This window comes from Macrobrachium nipponense, chromosome 21 (genome assembly GCF_015104395.2).
Source record: "Macrobrachium nipponense isolate FS-2020 chromosome 21, ASM1510439v2, whole genome shotgun sequence".
NCBI lineage: Eukaryota > Metazoa > Arthropoda > Malacostraca > Decapoda > Palaemonidae > Macrobrachium > Macrobrachium nipponense.
Genome location: NC_087212.1, coordinates 44,477,317 through 44,496,604, shown reverse-complemented (window position 1 = coordinate 44,496,604; position 19,288 = coordinate 44,477,317). Strand labels below are relative to the sequence as shown.

Sequence of the window (19,288 nt, the reverse complement as noted above, 5' to 3'; positions counted from 1 at the left end):
CTCTTTCTTTCCTCCATCTCGCTATTCAGCCTCTCTAAGTATAACTTTTAAAGCAACTTTTGATATTTTTACCACTTTCGTCTTTAGATACTTATATTTCATCTTTATTTCCTTGATCTCGTCCTGTCCAGCCTCTCAAACTCCTTTTTCTCGCCGTCTCAGGCGCTGCATGGCTGAGTGTTGTAGTTTATGGGTCTATAGCCTAAATTTCATGACACCTTCATACACTGCGTAACTGAGAAGTAACGAAAGTCTTTCGTAACTTCAGTTTTTAATAAAATCACAATTCTTCCTGGAATAAGTTTCAGCAGTTACTGAACTAATTAGGATAAATCGAATGCTTCAATTGTGCTTTAAACCAGTTGCCACCAGGAAACTGCCAAACGTGTTTTCTGATATGACCGGTTTATACTTTTCGAGGCTTGACAGAAATAGGCTCAGAACGTCGTGTTGTGAAGTGTTCGAAAGATCGCCGTTAGAATAATAGATACACATATTTTCTGCATTCAGTCTTTGTCATTTCTAATGGTCCCATAAAGGTTATTTCCTCAAGTGCCGTTGTAATCTCTAGAGCCATGTATAGGCCTAGCAGGTGCAATGTATAGGCATTACTTGAGATTCTTTGCAGCGCTCCGTCGGCCCCTGGCTACAACCCCCTTTTATTCCTGTTACGGTACCTCCATTCATATTATCTTTCATCCATCTTATTGGCCACGGTCCACCCTCTCGTAACAATTGATTCATAGTGCAACTGCGAGGTTTTCCTCCCGTAACACCTTTCAAACCTTTTCACTATCAATTTCCGTTTCAGCTGTGAATGGCCTTAATTGCCCCAGTGCTTGGCAAGCATGCCAAAAGCCTATAAATCAATCAGTCATATAGGCTTAATAGATAACACATTACTTGTGTTTATCGGCCAAGCATCCGGTTTTAAAGTTGACTATTCAGAGCTTTTTTTTTTTTTTTTTTTTTTCTCAAAGGAATGAAATGGTCGATTGACAAGTTCTTGCTCTGAGAACTTGTGGATATCAGACTTTATCAGATTATTCAGAAAGTCCCTGTTATTAGAGTCCTTCTAAGGAAGGTGTACTATTTGTGCCAGTGTTGCCAGGTCATTATTCCCAGGAAATGTACTGTTATCAAAAACAGTCTTGATATGAAGTAAAACCTTTAAAAAGGCTACAATAACCAGTTTATTCATATACACTATGTTATGTTGTCTTTACTTATAATTAGGATAAAACTCTCAAACTGAACGTTCAATCAGTATTACTTTATTAAATATATTAAAAACAAAACAGGTCACCGGTAATTCCTATATTTTAGGAAAATTTTAGCATTGCCTGCTTCACTTTGAATGTCGCCTCAGTATTTTTTAGACTTTAAATAACTATTTTACGCAGTGTGGTATTAGACTAATTTACTATTTTATGCAGTATGTTATTAGACTTTAAATGACTATTTTACGCAGTATATTATTAGATTCTACGTGACTATTTTACGCGAACAACTGAACGATGTTCAGTAGTGCAAACAAAGGTTTCTACCGAGTCTGACATATGTCAAGGATCAATGAACACCGTTAACGTATTCCCAAAACACAGTCCTGCGTATGTCTGGAAAAAAGACATTCACTTATAACAAAGATGAATATGTCCCGATCTTTGGTCTCGAAGGAATAAAACAGTATTTATCTTTGTCTCATATTTGTATAGCAACTTGTATAAAACATTAACATTCTAGAATGCGAGACGAATGGCGGTTCAGTATCTCTGAATATTGTCCATAACCTTCCTGGATGGGTGGTGTAGCTACGACACGTATTTGACTGCATAATTATAGTAGATTCACATCAACCGTGCATTTGATGTCTAGGTCCGTCCCCTACGACGCTCCTGATTGGCTGTTGATAAGCCAATCACAGGGCTGGAAACTCTCAGTCTCCCGAGAGAGTTCACATAGGCAGGATGTACGTTCCACCTCCCCTGAGGGATACTTTTGAAAGACTTATCCCTCAGAAGAGGTGGAACGTACATCCTGCCTATGAGAACTCTCTCGAGAGACTGAGAGTTTCCAGCCCTGTGATTGGCTTATCAGCAGCTAATTAGGAGCGTCGTAAGGGACTGGCCTAGACATTAAATGCACGGTTGATGTGAATCTACTATAGTACTACATGATCCATCACACAATAATACAAGGACATTGAAAGTTCGTTATCCTTTCTGACTAAGGAACTGAAGAACTACACCAGCAGTGTACATTATTTTAACCTTTACAGCGCCGAGGCATGGAGAGTAAAATTGCAGGCTACGCCTCCTGAAATGCCAACCGCCCTCTTGATATATTTACCTTACATCTGGAATACGGGATTTATGTATGTGCACATTAGAACAAGCTACGTAGAATTGCCATCGTTGTAAATTATTATTATTATTATTATTATTATTATTATTATTATTATTATTATTATTATTATTATTATTATTATTATTTTATAAAATAAGAGAAGAGGCTTAAAAATCTGTCATTTCCGATCAATCTGCAGATCTGGCATCACTAATAGTGCTGTTAGATTGAGGTATAAAGGCCCTGCCCCAATTAGAAATAGTCCAACAACAACAACAACATAAACACTAATGTTGCAACGCATATTCGTTTCGTGAATTCATTGTGACTCACATCCAGGAGGAAAAAGGGCCAGAGGACTAACATCCACATCCTGTGGCAGGGGTTGGTATGGTCTTGGCCTGCTGCGATTCGATTCTCGAGAATTCCATTGAGGAGTCAGATATATGTATTTCTGGTGATAGAAGTTCACTCTCGACGTGGTTCGGAAGACACGTAAGGCCCTTGGTCCCGTTGCTGAATAACCACTGGTTCCATGGAACGTAAAAATACCATACAAACAAACAAACATCCTTAAATAAAATCGGGAGCGTTTCGACCTCTAGAACCATGCATGTAGTAGCTATATCATTATCAACTTTTCGATGATGAAGTCATCGTCATTTCGGTTTCTGTTTGTCAAGACATCCCACCGCTTCTGACCGGATGAACTTCAAAAGTGGCACCGAAACGACCGAATCAACTAGATAGATACACGACTTGGCCAGCCAGGGTCTGTTCAGAGGTGGGCAGTGGCTTCCTCTCCGCCGTGGCGCTCATTGAAGTGTTTCTTAGTGTTCGACGAAGCTTCTCTTAACTCGAAAATTTGCCGTGATACTTCTAGACTGAATGGAAGAAGGGCGAGAGAACATTTGTGAATGAATTTTCATCGTATTCACGGAACGGAAGAAGCCGTCTCCGTTTACGGAAAAATACCTGGATATTTTAATGCTCTCTGGGCGTGGCAGTCTACTATTTTTGCGAGAAAAGGTGAGATAGTATAACCTTTATCTTGAAGAACTCATCTGTCTCCCTGTGTTAATGTAAAAGTTGCCAGAAATTTCTCTCGTGAGGTGACGTCACTGCCACATGAGACAGTCACGGAATGAACAGTAGCTACGATTCAGAACCATTTTCGACCAGTCTGTCCATTCTAAGGGCATAAAGCACGAAACGGAAAAATTTAGGCTATATTTCAAGCTTTTTAATTATGCCAAGAACTTCTCTCGAGCACTTGGGGTTCTCGAGGTATGACGTCTTAAAGTTTACCCAGCTTACTGCGAAATCATGAATAGGAATCCCTCTAAGCTGGCGAAGTCTTTTTATTCCCTAATAGCTTCTCAAGATAAAGATATCAAGTCTGTTATCTATATCTGATAAGGCGCAGTCAATGTCAATATGTCTTTGACAGGCTCTCTTAATTTAATGCATTATATATTCGTTTTTGGGAAAAGGCCATAATGATAATGATGATAATGATATTTCTCAACTGTAGCAGTATTAACAGTTGTAAGTTGCACTAGGAACAATGGCATCTGGTTACGAAGTCAGCAGCCAAAGGAAACTATCCGTCAACTGAGGACAAGTAAGTAATGATGGCTTTCTCAACAAGAAAATCACACCCTGAAATATCTCATTTCATTGTATTCCTATCTTATACAACGCTAAATTGTCCTTATCTTGCTTACAGAACCTATGAATAGCATCACACCGGAGCCTACTTCGAGTTAGAGTTGGGACGCGCTCACGCCCCAGCTTCCGTCCTACCTCTTGATTGTCTTGGTCGTCGCGTCCTTCTCAGAGTGATGGGTAACACCCTGACTTTTTCCTTCAAACGGAAAAAGGTAAGTTTGTCCCAATTCCTACATACAATATCTAATGTGCAAGTCAGTGTATGTCAAAGGTTGCTTGCAGCTGGGAACATTTGAGGCTGAGTGAGCAAGCAATCGCAACTGTTAAGATCTATGGATCTGACGGCGTGATTACATAGCTGAAGTGTTATTCTGAACTTTATTCTTAACACGGAAGATGGCTTCCTAAACTTTGTAACACGGTAGTTTGTTGACTATACGTATTTGCTATGGAACAGTTCAGTAAGAAGGAAAAAGCTGTCTGTTGCAGAGAAAACTCCAGCAAGAATCGATAAAGATGTGGTATGGGTGGTGCTGAGGATATGTTATGGAATATAGCTTGTTCAGAGTGATTAAATATTAATATGCTTGCAGTGAAGCAAGTCTAGGACACTGTAGATGAAGAGTGTCTGGTCTGGTATAAAAGTGGTCTGAGGTTGCCCAACAGTTTGACAGATGGAGTGATATGGGGATTTAGAGAAAGAATATTTGATATAGGAGCAAAGTTATAGAATGAGAATTGAATTGAGAATGGAGTTAGGAGTGCTTGATGTTTGCTGATGATACAATACTGATTGGGGAACGTGAAGAGAAACCTCAGAAAATTGTGTGTATGTATGTATATATATTTTTTCCTTTGTAGAGGTCTGCATCAACCAAAGAAAAACCGGCACTAGCGGTCCGGCCGAGTAAAGAATTGAAGGGGGCTTCCTCTCTTCCAGCTCCCACTCGCCAGTGGAGTTCTTCCAGGAGCAGAAATGATCGCTCGACGGCGCCTCCTGCTGGACCGCGACGCATCGCCACTCCCTCGAGGCCTGAATCTAATATCTACGTGGAAGCCAATCCCGTCAGGCGTTCCGCCGTGGATTATCTGGCCAGTAGGAATATCATAAGAGGGAACGTGGTTCTCCAGAAGTAACTGTGAAAACGAAAACGATGCTAAACCGAGTTGGGAAGAAGTTAATCTTCGTTAGTCTATTAAGCTGTCAGCGAACACGGTCTAGGTATATCTAGACCGTGTCAGCGAACACCCAGTTTCTGGGCATTACTTCAGCCCTCAGCTGCAGCCTCTTTCACTCCTTTTACTGTATACCCCCGTTCATATTTTCCCATATAACTTTCCACCCTCTTTGACTATTGTTTCATAGCGCAAATACGAGATTTTCATCCTGTTACCCGTTTCAAACCTTTTTTACTGTCAATTTTTCCCTTTCAGCGCCGAGTGACCTCATAGGTCCCAGCGCTTGGCATGTGGCCTAAATTCGACATTCTATTCAACGCCCAGTTTCATTAATATTCTACTTAGATTTCATGAAAGACACCAAGTGAATCTCACGTTATGTCAGAATTAGAAAAATTTTAAAAGTGGGTCAGTTGTGATAAGATGTCTGAAGTTTCGTCCATTCATATCTGACAAATTGGTTTTAGGCAGGTGCTTTAGAGGCATCGACATTCCATTGTATGTATATATATATATATATATATATATATATATATATATATATATATATATATATATATGTGTGTGTGTGTGTGTGTGTGTGTGTGTGTGTGTGTGTGTGCGTGCATAATAATCCTTGAGCTTACATTTACAGTGTTTGTTACTTTTATGTATTTTCATTCCTTTTGTATGAATAGTTTCATCCTACATTTTATGTATGCTTAATATGTGTGTTTTCTCCGGTCATATTTTTGATTTGTATAATTATGTATGCGTTGACGTTGTGCATCGCAATTTTAACTCACATATGTCGCCGCTGATTGCTCAAAAGTACCCCTGTGTTTGGCTTGACGGCCCAAGTTTCATGAACTCAGATGAAATGAGTGATTTTCGTGTAATTCCCGTTTGTTTATGCACATCTCGTGTGATCATATGTGATTATGGTTTATGTGGAATTCTCGATTGACTATGGCTCCTCAATCTGGCGTCACTTTTGTGGAGGAAGTGCAATGAAGTGGTACTTTAACCGTGACAATTTATCGAGCACGATTCTTGAGCACAGAGCACTGATCTGGTACAGATATTTGCTGCCTAGAGCGATCTTTGGAACTAGGAAGGAAGGATGCTAAAAAAAGAAAAATAGCTAGAAAGTGCTATAGTGTTTCCTGTGACACCATCTTTAATATGTCACGCATATACATTTTTATGTCAGCTCATATTATGGCCTGTGTCATACCTTGAAAAAGCCACATGAGCGTAATTTGAACCTATGATATGTGCGCACGTGACACCCAGTCGACTACATTTTGAGATCAGAAAACGTGCTCATATGACATCCACTTTTCAAACTGCCACACATCACGTCATTTTTGCCAGAAAATTAACTCTTGTGACACCACTCGTGGAAATTACGATATATTCTGCTGACAAATGCGACTTCTTGAGTCGCTGAGGTATTTGTGGTAAGATATGTTTGTTATTTTTGTCGTATTAAAAGAAATTAGTAGAACTGTCATTATTCTTTACTAGCTAGTTCGCTAAGTGGTTCCAGGGGTAAATCTTACAAATTGATTCGTAAATTCTGTTCAGTACAAACTTGAATAAACGTAGTTTTAAGTAAGCCTTTGTTCATCTTTTATTTTTTTAATCCATTTTATCCATCCACCGCAATGTTTTATCTGCATACCTACGATGGGCTATGAAAGTAATAGTGTGAAAGGAAGAAGGATGCTTGGTGTGGACCTCCAGATTCTGCGTAACCAAGATGTACGGTATACTAAAGGTTTACATAGAATTTGAAACACGCAACTATAAAACCACGATGAAGACAATCTAAGGGGTCCATCTTTTTCTTAAAGGGAGTAAGGTGCTAGTTGTGGACATAATGGGCTTTGACCAACCAACATAAAAGCCATCTATTTAATTTATAGTTTTTGCCTTTCGTTCTTAACAGTCGGCGAGGAGGAAAGGTAACATTAACCCCCTGTCGAGTTGCGTCTAGTAAACCAGTTTTTCCTAAACAGAAAGATTACAGTATTCTTTTTATGTCTGATTCCAGTCATTCTACGACCTTTACATTGTGAACTTCAATATTAACTCCTTGTCCACGAGTATACTGAGTTACAGAGAAAGATTCAGGATGGTGTAGTTTTGGCAAAGTATAGAAGATGGAAGAATTAACGGTGGTCATGGTCAAGACAGCTAGCTAACGGGCTCAGTTAGGCAGAAATACAAAAGTTTAGGCAAGAGAAAGACCTGGGTAAACATGTAAGTCTCCACGCATTAGCACTAAGAAACTTAAGTAAATATGCCTCAACCTGGCGTTGCACAATGGCAAAATAGACCACCAATGCGTAAAAATAATTCGATGAAAGCGAAATGTTCAGTCATGCTTTCGCAGGCGGCGCTGATTCGTACTAGCTAATTGGCCTTGGTACTAGCTAACACCGACCCAGTCGTAAAAGTTTGCATACCTAAGCGGACAACGGTACCGTGAAACAGGACATTTTTCCTCCGAGAACTGATCCAGCTTCCTACTGGAGAAAAGAACTCATCCAGGAAAAAGGTTTATTATTCGTCCAAAACTTTCCTGTCTCACCAGTTTGCACTGTGACAGGTTGGCCTGCGTAGCATGTGCGAGTTTTCACGATATATTCCACTTTTAAAATGGTGTACATATGCACAGTTAGTTGTTTCATTTTAACTTTTGTAATGGCAGTGCCTGTATGTATTGTCAAAGGATACGTTAGTCTTAACACGACGTTAGATCGATACAAAGGAGAAGTAAGCGAGAACGTCACAGCGATTGGCAGTCCGTCGACAGATATCGTGGCTGAGTCGACCACTTCAGGACCAGGTAAAAAAGCATAAGAATAAAAATAAAAATTAAAAATCTTCAGGACTAGGTACACAGGCCCAGAATTGGTGAATTTTACGTGAGGGCCAGTTGTTCTTAATTTCTTCTGAGATTCGGACATTCTTCTGTAAATGTTAGACATTTCCAAAGCTTATTGGAAGCTGAAAAGAGTACATGCTGAAAGAACTTTGTCTTTATACCGGTAATTATGATTAAGCTGGTATTATATGTTACGTATGATTATCGTAAATGGTTTATACACGCAAATTCCCCATCCCTTGATTCTCAGTTTGGACACATACTAAAATAAAGAGAAATTCAGCAATGGATCCGTAGTGCATAGTGTTGACATAATCAGTAAGCTATGTAACCTAGTAGTTAGACGATTGTAGTTTGGCAAACCAGGATTTAGGTTAAGTATTTATTAGGTTAACCAGAAAACTGAGCTAACAGCTGAAGGATTAAATGTTTTTACGTGGCTAGGAACCAATTGGTTACTAACGGGACGTACAGCTTGCTGTGGGATCCGAACCACATTATATGGAGAAATTAATTTATAATCACCAGAAACAAAGTCCTCTAATTCCACGTTGACAGATCACCCGTCCAACGAAGAACTTACCAGGACTTGGGAACATGACATAGTAACATTACCTTAATGAGAACCAGATGACTAGATATACACTTTATCTTTTCTTTGGAAAGTGCTTTTAGGGTTAGGGGTGAGGTCGCAAGACCCTTGCCTTTTTTCTTAAAGTAGGCATGGGTTAATGCATAGACCTAGCAAACGTGATTTGAGCTTTGCACCATTCAGTCATGGAGATATATAGACTTACGCATTATATATATATATATATATATATATATATATATATATATATATATATGTATATATATATATATATATATATATATATATGTGTGTGTGTATGTATGACAAAGGGACCTACATATGGTATTCATTGACCTTGAAAAGGCTTATGACCGAGTCCCGAGACAAGAGGTATGGAGGAGTCTGAGGGAGAAGATGGTGCCAGAGAAGTATGTGCGATTGATACAAGAGATGTACCGGAATGTATTTACCAGAGTAAGGAGCAGTGTTGGGGAGACAGAAGGTTTTGAGGTGAGAGTAGGATTACACCAGGGGTCGGCTCTGAGCCCATTTATCTTTAACATAGTGATGGATGTTATAATAGAGGACCTTACCTTACCCTACCTTACAGACCTTACATGTTGTTCGGGTTGCCCCAGGTCCCTCAGTGTGAGGCACCTCTAATGTCTACCAGAGAGTTGCTAGTACATCTTCCGGTATATTTTGCATCTTCCAATCTTGGATGGTCTGGGATGCAGTTTAGATATTTGTCGAGCTTATTCTTAAACACATCTACGCTCACTCCTGATATATTCCTCAGATGACCTGGCAACGCATTGAATAGACGCTGCATTATCGATGCTGGTGCGTAGTGGATTAATGTCCTGTGTGCTTTCCTTATTTTTCCTGGTATAGTTTTGGGCACTATTAATCTACCTCTGCTTGCTCTTTCTGATATTTTTAGTTCCATGATATTTTCTGTTATTCCTTCTATCTGTTTCCATGCCTGAATTATCATGTAGCGTTCTCTTCTCCTTTCTAGACTATATAATTTTAAGGATTGTAGTCTTTCCCAGTAGTCTAGGTCCTTAACTTCTTCTATTCTAGCTGTAAAGGACCTTTGTACACTCTCTATTTGTGCAATATCCTTTTGATAGTGTGGGTACCATATCATATTGCAATATTCAAGTGGACTACGAACATATGTTTTATAAAGCATAATCATGTGTTCAGCTTTTCTTGTTTTGAAGTGCCGTAACAACATTCCCATTTTTGCTTTACATTTTGCCAACAGAAATAAGGCTATTTGATCATTGCATAACATGTTCCTATTCATCATCACACCAAGGTCTTTAACTGCTTCCTTATTTGTGATTGTCTCATTATTAGGTCCCCTATATGCATATAGCTTTCCTTCTCTGTCTCCATAATTTATTGATTCAAATTTATCAGAGTTAAATACCATCCTATCTACCTCTGCCCAATCATATACTTTGTTAAGGTCTCTTTGTAGAGCGTTCCTATCTTCATCACAAGTAATTTCTCTACTTATTCTTGTGTCATCAGCGAAACTACTCACTACCGAATCCTTAACACTACTGTCTATGTCTTCAATCATAATAACAAACAGTATTGCAGCTAACACCGTACCTTGTGGCACACCGGATATTACCTTGGTTTCATCCGATTTCTCATCGTTTGCAATAACTATCTGTTTTCTGTTGTGTAAAAATTCTTTTAACCATCACAATATTGTGTTTTCTAATTTTCTTCGCTAATATATTATGGTCTACTTTGTCAAAAGCTTTTGCAAAGTCTAGATAAACCACATCTGTTTCATTTCCGCTTTTCATATTTTTGAATATTTTCTCACGGTGGACTAACAGTTGGGTTTGTGTACTTTTTCCAGGTACGAAACCGTGTTGTCCTATATTAAACAAATTATTTTTTATTAAATGTTTCATAATATTTTTCTTCATTACCCTTTCATACACTTTCATAATATGTGATGTTAGACTCACAGGCCTATAATTACTTGCCTCTAGTCTTGATCCACTTTTGAAAGTAGGGGTGATATATGCTAATTTGTGCTCATCATAAATCTTGCCTGTATCTACACTTTGTCTTAATAATATTGCAAGTGGCTTTGCGATAGAATGAACTACTTTCTTTAACAAAATAGCAGGGACTCCATCAGGCCCTGCAGCAGCTCCATTTTTAATTTCATTAATTGCCTGCACAATATCAGCTTCATTAATTTCTATGTCAGCTAAATATTCACTATTTTCGTTCCTTACTTCTATATCATTATCTTCATTATCTATTCTAGGGGTGAATTCTCTCTTATATCGTTCTGCCAGTATGTTGCAAATTTCCTTTTTTTCATTCGTTAATCTCCCTTCAATTCTTAGAGGGCCTATTTCTATTCTTCTTTTATTCATCTTTTTCGCGTATGAGTATAATAGTTTGGGGTTTTGCTTGATATTTATTAGGGTTTTTTCTTCCAAGTCCCGTTTTTCATTTTCTTTTGATTGTATAATCTTTTGTTCTGCATTTTCTATCTTACTTTTTAGTTCTATAACTTTCCATGCATTTTTTTCTTTTTCTTTTACAAGACCTTTTTTCCACTTTCTGATTTTCTGGAACAAGATCCTTCTGTCTCTTGGTATGCATGACTGATGTTTACTTTTCTTCTTCGGTATATATTTATCCACTATTTTCTCTAATATTTTATATAATATCTCCGTATTTACCCTTATGTCATCACTTACGAAAATGTTATCCCAATCTTTGTTTAATTCTTCATTTATTTCTGACCATTTTATATTTTTACTGTAAAAGTTGTATTTTCCATATCCTTCCCACTTTTTCATTTCTTGCTTATCTCTGTTTTCACTTGCTTTGGAATGAACTGTTAATTCTATGACATTATGGTCTGAAATACTCGCATTATAAACTATTATTTCTTTAACATAATTCATCTCGTTCACAAATACTAGGTCTAAATTATTTTCCTTTCTTGTTGGCAGGTGATTTATTTGTTGAATGTTGTATTCTAGTAGCATATCTAATAGCTTTTCGAATTGCCTCTTATCTTCTGCACTACTATTACTCTCTTTTTTAATTGTATAAGTACAACCACAATCTCCTATTCGTTCTTTCCATTCTACGAAAGGAAAGTTGAAGTCTCCAGATAGGAGAATAGTCCAGTCCTTGTGATTTCTACATATATCATCCAATTTTTCAATTATTAAGTCAAACTCTTTAGTATTAGGAGGTCTATATATTACTATGTTCATTAATTTTTCAGATTCAAATTCTACCGCTATTAGTTCACATTCTGAGTTACTATATTTCTCATATATCTTTCCTTGTTTTTTGTCTTTCCCATATATTGCGGTTCCCCCTTGATTCCTATTTTTTCTATCTGATCTATAAGTTTGGAACCCTTTTATTTGATCATCATTCCCTGTCTCTTGGGAATACCAGGTTTCACTTATATTCATTATATCTATTTTCTTTTCAATTTGGGTTAGTTCTTCTAAGTACTCTATTTTTCTTTTTGAGTTACTCGTAACTAAACCCTGCGCATTCATCACTATGATGGTTTGCGTGTTTTCTCCTTCATTTAATATTGGTAGTAATAAGGATTTTCCCATGTCTCTTTCCTGTTCTGGTATGTTGTTCTTTTTTTCATTTCCAGAAATTCTGACATTAAAAAATCCAACTTTTCCATAATATTTGATCTTCCTTCATCATAATTATTCATTTTGTGTCTGAATCTGCAATTTTCTCCGTTTCTGCAATATCTTCTTGCATAATAAATACAGTTATTATCTCTTGAGTAGAATTTTGGAGCTGATGCTTTGAAAATTTTTGCTGACACCTCTGCATATCTCGTTGGTGGCTTGCTTTTTTCTTTTACCTGATATTCTTTATTTCTCTCTTTATTTGTTTCTTTCTTATTTTGGATTTTATTACTTGGTTGGTTATTTATTTGATTATGTTTCATGGCTACAGGGTGCATATATTTACATTTTTTGTCGAACTTACATCCTTTTCCTTCTTTTAGGTTTTTGCATATTTATGGATGCAGATCTCTGCAATCATCCCCATAGCCATCTAGGTATGCACATTTACCATATATTTCATAGTTGTGACATACCTAAGGATGTTTGTAGTAACATCTTTCTCCAAATCTGCAATTCCCTCTTTTCAAAAGGTTGCAGATTTTGTCTTTTTTGTCCATTTTTTCCTCTTTCCCGTCATTGTGTAGATCTGGGTAGAGCCTCTTCGGGATGTGCTTTTGTGTTGTCATATCGTAATTTATTTCTTCGTAGGTATGCTGCTTTATTGCCTCATATGTAGTATCAATGAGTATCTCTGCATCCATACTTTTATCTTGTTCTTTGTTTTCCTTATTTTTTCTGTCATTTCATTTTTGTTTACTTCTCTTCCGTTTTCTCTTCTTCTTCTTCTTCCTCTTCCTCTTCTTCTTCATCCTCAACTATTTGTACATTCAATCTTGATTTAATAACATTGTCTATCCATGATAGACATGTTGAACAAAATATTCTTGTATCTTTTCTCATATCTTGCATTACCTCAGCACACTGTGGATGGGTCGGAATGTTGCATGCAGCACATTTTCTGATTAGGTTTTGTGGATTGACTATGCTATACCAAACCTTACACAGTTTGCATGCTTTTGGCATTCTTTTTCCTAATGCATCAATTAGGATATTCACAAGGTTCACCTTATTCATTTTCTTTGTCGGAATATGTTGGTTTATGTATATTTTCTTTATGAGTCTCTTGACCACTTGGATTTTATTTGGAACTTCTTCAATTATTTTCAAGATGTTTTCATTAGATTTGTTCCAGTTTGAAGGATTATATCCTTCTAATATATCTATGAATGCTTTTGTATCTTTTTGGTTAGGACTGTTGCTGATCTCATAGATGAGAAATGCCAGTTCCCTTCCTGCTACCTCATTGTATTGCGAATCCGCCAAGCAAGCTAAATTACGCCATTTCTTCCCGCAGTTGGAACTTACTGCCATCTTGTTCTGATTTACAGTATTTCACTTGATAAACTAACTTAGAAGATGCTTTATCCTACTATTTTCACACTAATCTTATCACCGATAGTTCACGAACACTTCTAGATATTTCTCAAATTCTAGACGTATGTTAAACTTGTGATATCTGTTGATTAATCTGACTTCACGCGGGAACGTCTCACCAAGCAAGATGGTGAGACAGTACCATGGAACATATTGTATGCGGATGATATTGTTCTGTGTGCAGAGAGCAGGGAAGATCTGGAAGTGAAATTGGAAAGATGGAGACAAGTACTGGAGGACAGAGGAATGAGAATAAGTAGATCTAAGACAGAATATATGTATACCACCACTGAGGGGGATGATAGAGAAAGTATTCAGCTTGGTGGAGAGCAAATAAGGAGAGTTGATAAGTTTAAGTATTTGGGAGTTTTTGTTAACGCTGGAGGAAGTATGGAAGAGGAAGTAAAATATCGGGTACAGGCAGGCTGGAACAACTGGATAGCGGCCTCTGGAGTTCTTTGTGACAAAAGAGTGCCGCTTAGGTTAAAAGGAAAATTTCACAAGACGGTGGTAAGAACAGCAATGCTGTATGGTATGGAAACAGCAAGCATGAGAAAAGCAGAGCAGAAGAAGATGGATGTGGCAGAAATGAGAATGCTTAGGTGGATGTCTGGGGTGACAAGAGAGGATAGGATCAGAAATGACTACATAAGGGGGTCGACTAAGGTGGTGGAAGCATCAAAGAAAGTACAGGAGGGGAGGCTGAGATGGTATGGACACCTGTTGAGGAGAGATGAGGACCACGCTGGGAGACATACTATGGGGGTGGAGGTGCAAGGAAGAAGAAGAAGAGGGAGACCAAAAAAGAGATGGAAGGACTGTGTGAGAGGAGACTTACATGAGAAGGGAATTGATGAGGCAGAAGTGCAAGATAGAAATAGATGGAAACGGCTCATCCGAAACAGCGACCCCATATAAAAATGGGAACAAGCTGGGAAGAAGAAGAAGATATATGTATGATAATTATTCATTACAAGGCTACGTTGGTCAAACGTTCCAATTGACTAACATGGTAGAGGGGGTTTCATTTCGATTCTAATTACGTAAACACCGAGTTCGACCGTGAATTTGTAAGGCCAGAATCGATATAAACTTATAGCCTCTCTGTTGGCCGACTTGATAACGTCACTAGGCCGTCCTGATTTCGTTCCCATCCACTGGACGGTGGATGGGAACGAATCCCATGAGTGGACGAAATTATTATCGACTAAAAATTCCCCTTCGGTACATATATGAAAATATATCAATTCCGAGGTAGAGCGAATTAGATATTAAAGGACATTTGTAGCTCGAATGATATATATATATATATATATATATATATATATATATATAAGATATATATATATTACACAAGAATGTGTGCGTTTAGGAGTTATATATACAGAGAAAGTTTATTCTAATTCATGTTCATATATTGAAACGCAAAAGTAAGTACAATATAATATTACTAATTGATAACTGTCCCCTTCTTTAAGCACTTATTTTCTTTAACAAAGCCAAAATGACCTTTGCAGGTGTAACTGTGTCCCAAGTCGTGTCCCCTACCTTGCTGACCGCTCCGCCGCTGCTGCACGTGGTAGCGAAATCCGGAAAACTGTCAGCGCGAATCATATCAAATTTCACAGTAAGGAGCGGCTTGATTATAATTGACATGAATTCGTGATTTGATAATAAATATCCTTGCAGCGCAAAGTTATGATGCGGAGAAAGTTGTCGTAATTATGTTCCTGATCAACGTTTTCTCTCTATATAGGCCTATATATTTGCAGAATTTCGAGGTTGACGCTCGCTTCCCACAAAACGAAGATGGCGAAAGATTCAATGTAGGATTTTACGCCGTTGTCATCAATCAGGTACAAGTTTTTCTCTTCGTGTACACGAGAGAGAGAGAGAGAGAGAGAGAGAGAGAGAGAGAGAGAGAGAGAGAGAGAGAGAGAGAGAGAGGATGAAAAGTGGACCGGTGACGTAGCCCTATGCGCACATTTGTCATAGGCCTATACGCACATTTGCTGATGTATTTCCAGTTTTCAGGATACCCCATGGACGATGCGTTCCACCTTCAGCCCTGGGCCGATCTTAGGCATCTACGCCACTTCCTTGACAGTTTGCAGCCTGGCCGACTCGTCGTGTGTCTGCTTAGAGTGAGTTTCTGCTCAGCAGTAAGCAGTTGTTGAGTTTAGGCTAATGTTTATTTTATTAATGATTCCAATAGCAAACCATTAGCACGTCTCCTGTGCCCCCACCCCCCTTTTTTATTTTAATTCATTTATTTGCTTGGCTAAGCCCTCAAAAACATCAATTAACTTAATCCTCAATTCAATCCATTTTCCAGAAGGATTTGCCGTTCGAAATCCCGAACGAAACTCGCGTTTACTTACAGAAGATGGGATCGACCGCCGTAGAATTCCTGGGACCAGGAATGACGTGGACGTGGGTTTGGGTCAAAGGGGGTCATACGATAGCGGAGGGCGTGACCTTTCCTACCGCCCGGGACATGGCTCCAAGGCACCTTACCCATTTCGAAGTCGAGCTTACACCAAAGACAGGTAAATACAGAGAGAAAAAAAGTGGCTTTCGAAGCACAGGCTGTAATGTCTATTCACTACAGACTTCAGAAAAGAAGTCACGTGATACAGATCGTTCTCTGACTCATAAACTATTAGTCTAAGTTTCTATTATTTTATTCGTTTTCAGTTAATGTAAATAGTAATATATTCTTTAACCCTTACGCATTCAGCTCGTCCTCTTTCTGGTCCTCATCACGTCATTCCTACGTCACCCATATCTTCTACGTTTATTGTTTTACTATAATATCTCTTGCAGAGTTCTGCCCTGAGTGGCCGCATAACCCTCACTGGGAAAAGAGGAGAGATTTCTGTTCCCGGTACGAACGATGTGGCGACCTCTGCGACTGCCAGAAGCCGTACGTCTTTAATACGACCGAGCAAAAGGTTTTTTTATTTTTTCCTGCTCCTTGCTGTGTCATCATTCGTCTGAGAATCATTACAAATTTGTTTTGGACGTAGCACAATAATATTTTTTATCTTTTTGTCTAGCACGATATTCAAAATCAGGATAATCGATTTCTTTTATTCCCTCGTAATTTCAGTCATTACAGATTTACCATTTAAACTTTTATTGCTGCAATTATTAAAATTAGGCAGAATAACTTTCCTCGGTTCCCTCGCAATTTCAATCTTTATAAGTTTATCTTTTAGACTTATCATAATTGTTCGTCTCCTTTGTATGTGTACTCTTCAAGTTTTTAGTCTGTATAATTAATTCCTTTTTATTTCCTTGTAAATTCAGTCATCTCAGCTTTATCTTTCGATCTTACCATAATTGTTCGTCTCGTTATCGCATGCTTTAAGTTATTAGAATCAGGGTGATTGGTTTCTTTTATTCGCTTGTAACTTCAGCTCGAGTCCAGCGTCATCGAAAATGCTGTGGTGGTGATGGTCGCTCACAGAGTTCCCGACCTCTACAGGTGAGTCGATGTTGAGGTTTTATTTCTAATGAGCTAAAGAATTCGGGAATCTCTCCTTAGATTTGGGTTGGTTAGTGATACCATAGACTGCTCTGCAAAGAAAATACTATTCTATCAATCTTAAGATAAGATATGCATGGAGTAAGTGTTTCTAATAAGGAAATTCTTTATAGGTCTACTTGAGTTTGAAAAAATAGCGTTCAGCTGGTTAGAACAGTGGAAATAGTAAAGTATTCCATCAAGTAAATTTACTTGTAAATTATTATTATTCTGGAAAAATCTCTTATAGTTTGTAAGGATTTTGTACCGATTAAGTTTTCTGTATTTTTTCAAAATTCATGGAATGTTATGACGAAGTTACAGTAGATGTTTACGTAACTTGGATGGCTTTTAAGGTTTATACTTATCACTGAACTGCATGTCTTGAATATTTGAATGAAATATGTGTAGCTAGAGATTTTAACCTTCGAATTATCAACAAATCCTTGGATGAAATTGCTACCCCCATGATGCCTTTTTCCGCTATGATTGTGATCCTCCAACAGTAGTCGACTGACACCCAGATAAATGAATATTATCATTCACATTACAGGAGCATCAAATCGCTGGCAACTGCGGAGGGTTTCAACAAGTCTCGGCTGAGGGTGTATACACAAACCCGCGATGTTGAGTTGGAGGAGTTCCTGCATTTGGCGGACGTGTCCTTAACCGTGACTAACAGGTCCCACGATCTGGTGTCAACTCACATCGCAAGACAGATCGTTTTTGCCCTTAACGACACTCTGCACAAACAACCCGATGCCGATTTCATCATATTCTTGGAAGAGGACGTCAGAGTGTCTCCTGACTTTTTTGTGTGAGTACAATATTTTTTGTATGTGTGTGTGTGTATGCTTTTCCTGTCTTGCCTTTCTTTGATTCGTTTCATGACACTCTTCTTTGCTTTTCCGTTTATTTAATTATCCTTTCCATTTTTCAGTTTATATTGTCGTTATTTTCCTGTTTCGTTCAAACAAGAAAAACTATCGTAATGATTTAAGTAAAGTTGTTGTTCCAAGTTTCAAGTTAATCAACGGAATACATTTCTTTAGTCACCGAAATAAACACTGCCTACCTGAGGTAAACATCAACAAATGAGTCATGACAGGTTGCATAATTCATGAATGCCACATGCGTTAAATAGAAGTCTAATAACATTTTTATAATTTTCAATTTCAGCTTCTTGAATCGTTCGGCGGAACTGCTAAGGGAGGACGCGACCCTGTATTGTGTCTCGGCCCACAACGACCTATCGTATCCACATACGTCATACAACGCTGAGGTCGTTCTGCGCGCTGAAAGCTACCCAAATTATGGATGGATGGTAAGTTGAACAAGATATTTAAAAAAAGATATAATCAATATGTATAAAGTAATGACAAAACTATACATGGATAGGTAACGGTAATCATATGTATTAAGGAAAAACTCTATCGCGAGAGTATATATAATGTTCTAAAGGGTCCACAATAATACAAAGTGTTAAGAGTCCATGTATAATTTTTAAGACTTTACAAAAAGCTTTCGAACCCTTCCCTGGGTTGCAACGACTCTTGTTTTTAAATTCACCTCTGTACATGTTGTAACTAATTGTTCATTTGGACTGAAGATGAACGCAGGGAAGGGTTCGAAAGCTTTTTGTAAAGTCTTAAAAATTATACACGGACTCTTAAGACTTTGTATTATTGTGGACCCTTTAGAAAATCATATGTATGTCAATAAAACGGCCGTACATATTGAATACATCATTGCTATTCCCTAACCTTTTCTACCGAACAGATTGAGACTTGAATGTTGACTGATGGACTAAATATTTTTGGAAATTTCCTTTGCTCCACAAGTCAGCCTTTACGCGCTTCAACATTGACGTATATTAGAGCATGATTTATGTTTTTTAGACTGAACTAGTTTGAACGAGCGAGGATTTTTTCTATGAGAAATATTTGCTTTAGATATTCTTGGTTTTATTTCTGTACTAATTTACTTAAATACTGAAATGTCACCAAAAT

General features: G+C 37.9%; 1 protein-coding gene across 4 annotated transcripts in view; it reads left to right on the top strand.

The window, feature by feature from the left end:
* Nucleotides 1–2,493: 2,493 nt before the first annotated feature.
* The window catches only part of LOC135197987 (protein O-linked-mannose beta-1,2-N-acetylglucosaminyltransferase 1-like), a 29,161-nt gene continuing 12,366 nt past the window's right edge, over nucleotides 2,494–19,288 (top strand). The window contains exons 1-11 of one of the 4 annotated variants that reach the window (XM_064225308.1): nucleotides 2,494–3,375; nucleotides 4,076–4,229; nucleotides 4,879–6,638; nucleotides 15,268–15,377; nucleotides 15,523–15,606; nucleotides 15,778–15,894; nucleotides 16,086–16,299; nucleotides 16,577–16,704; nucleotides 17,173–17,240; nucleotides 17,833–18,096; nucleotides 18,459–18,603. In XM_064225308.1, the coding sequence (XP_064081378.1) occupies nucleotides 15,793–15,894; nucleotides 16,086–16,299; nucleotides 16,577–16,704; nucleotides 17,173–17,240; nucleotides 17,833–18,096; nucleotides 18,459–18,603 (921 nt within the window). In that variant the 5' untranslated portion in view covers nucleotides 2,494–3,375; nucleotides 4,076–4,229; nucleotides 4,879–6,638; ... (1 more) ...; nucleotides 15,523–15,606; nucleotides 15,778–15,792. Of the gene's footprint in view, nucleotides 3,971–4,075; nucleotides 4,230–4,878; nucleotides 6,639–15,267; nucleotides 15,378–15,522; nucleotides 15,607–15,777; nucleotides 15,895–16,085; nucleotides 16,300–16,576; nucleotides 16,705–17,172; nucleotides 17,241–17,832; nucleotides 18,097–18,458; nucleotides 18,604–19,288 lie in introns of those variants that run through there. The other 3 variants (XM_064225307.1, XM_064225306.1, XM_064225309.1) reach the window with 3 other exon arrangements.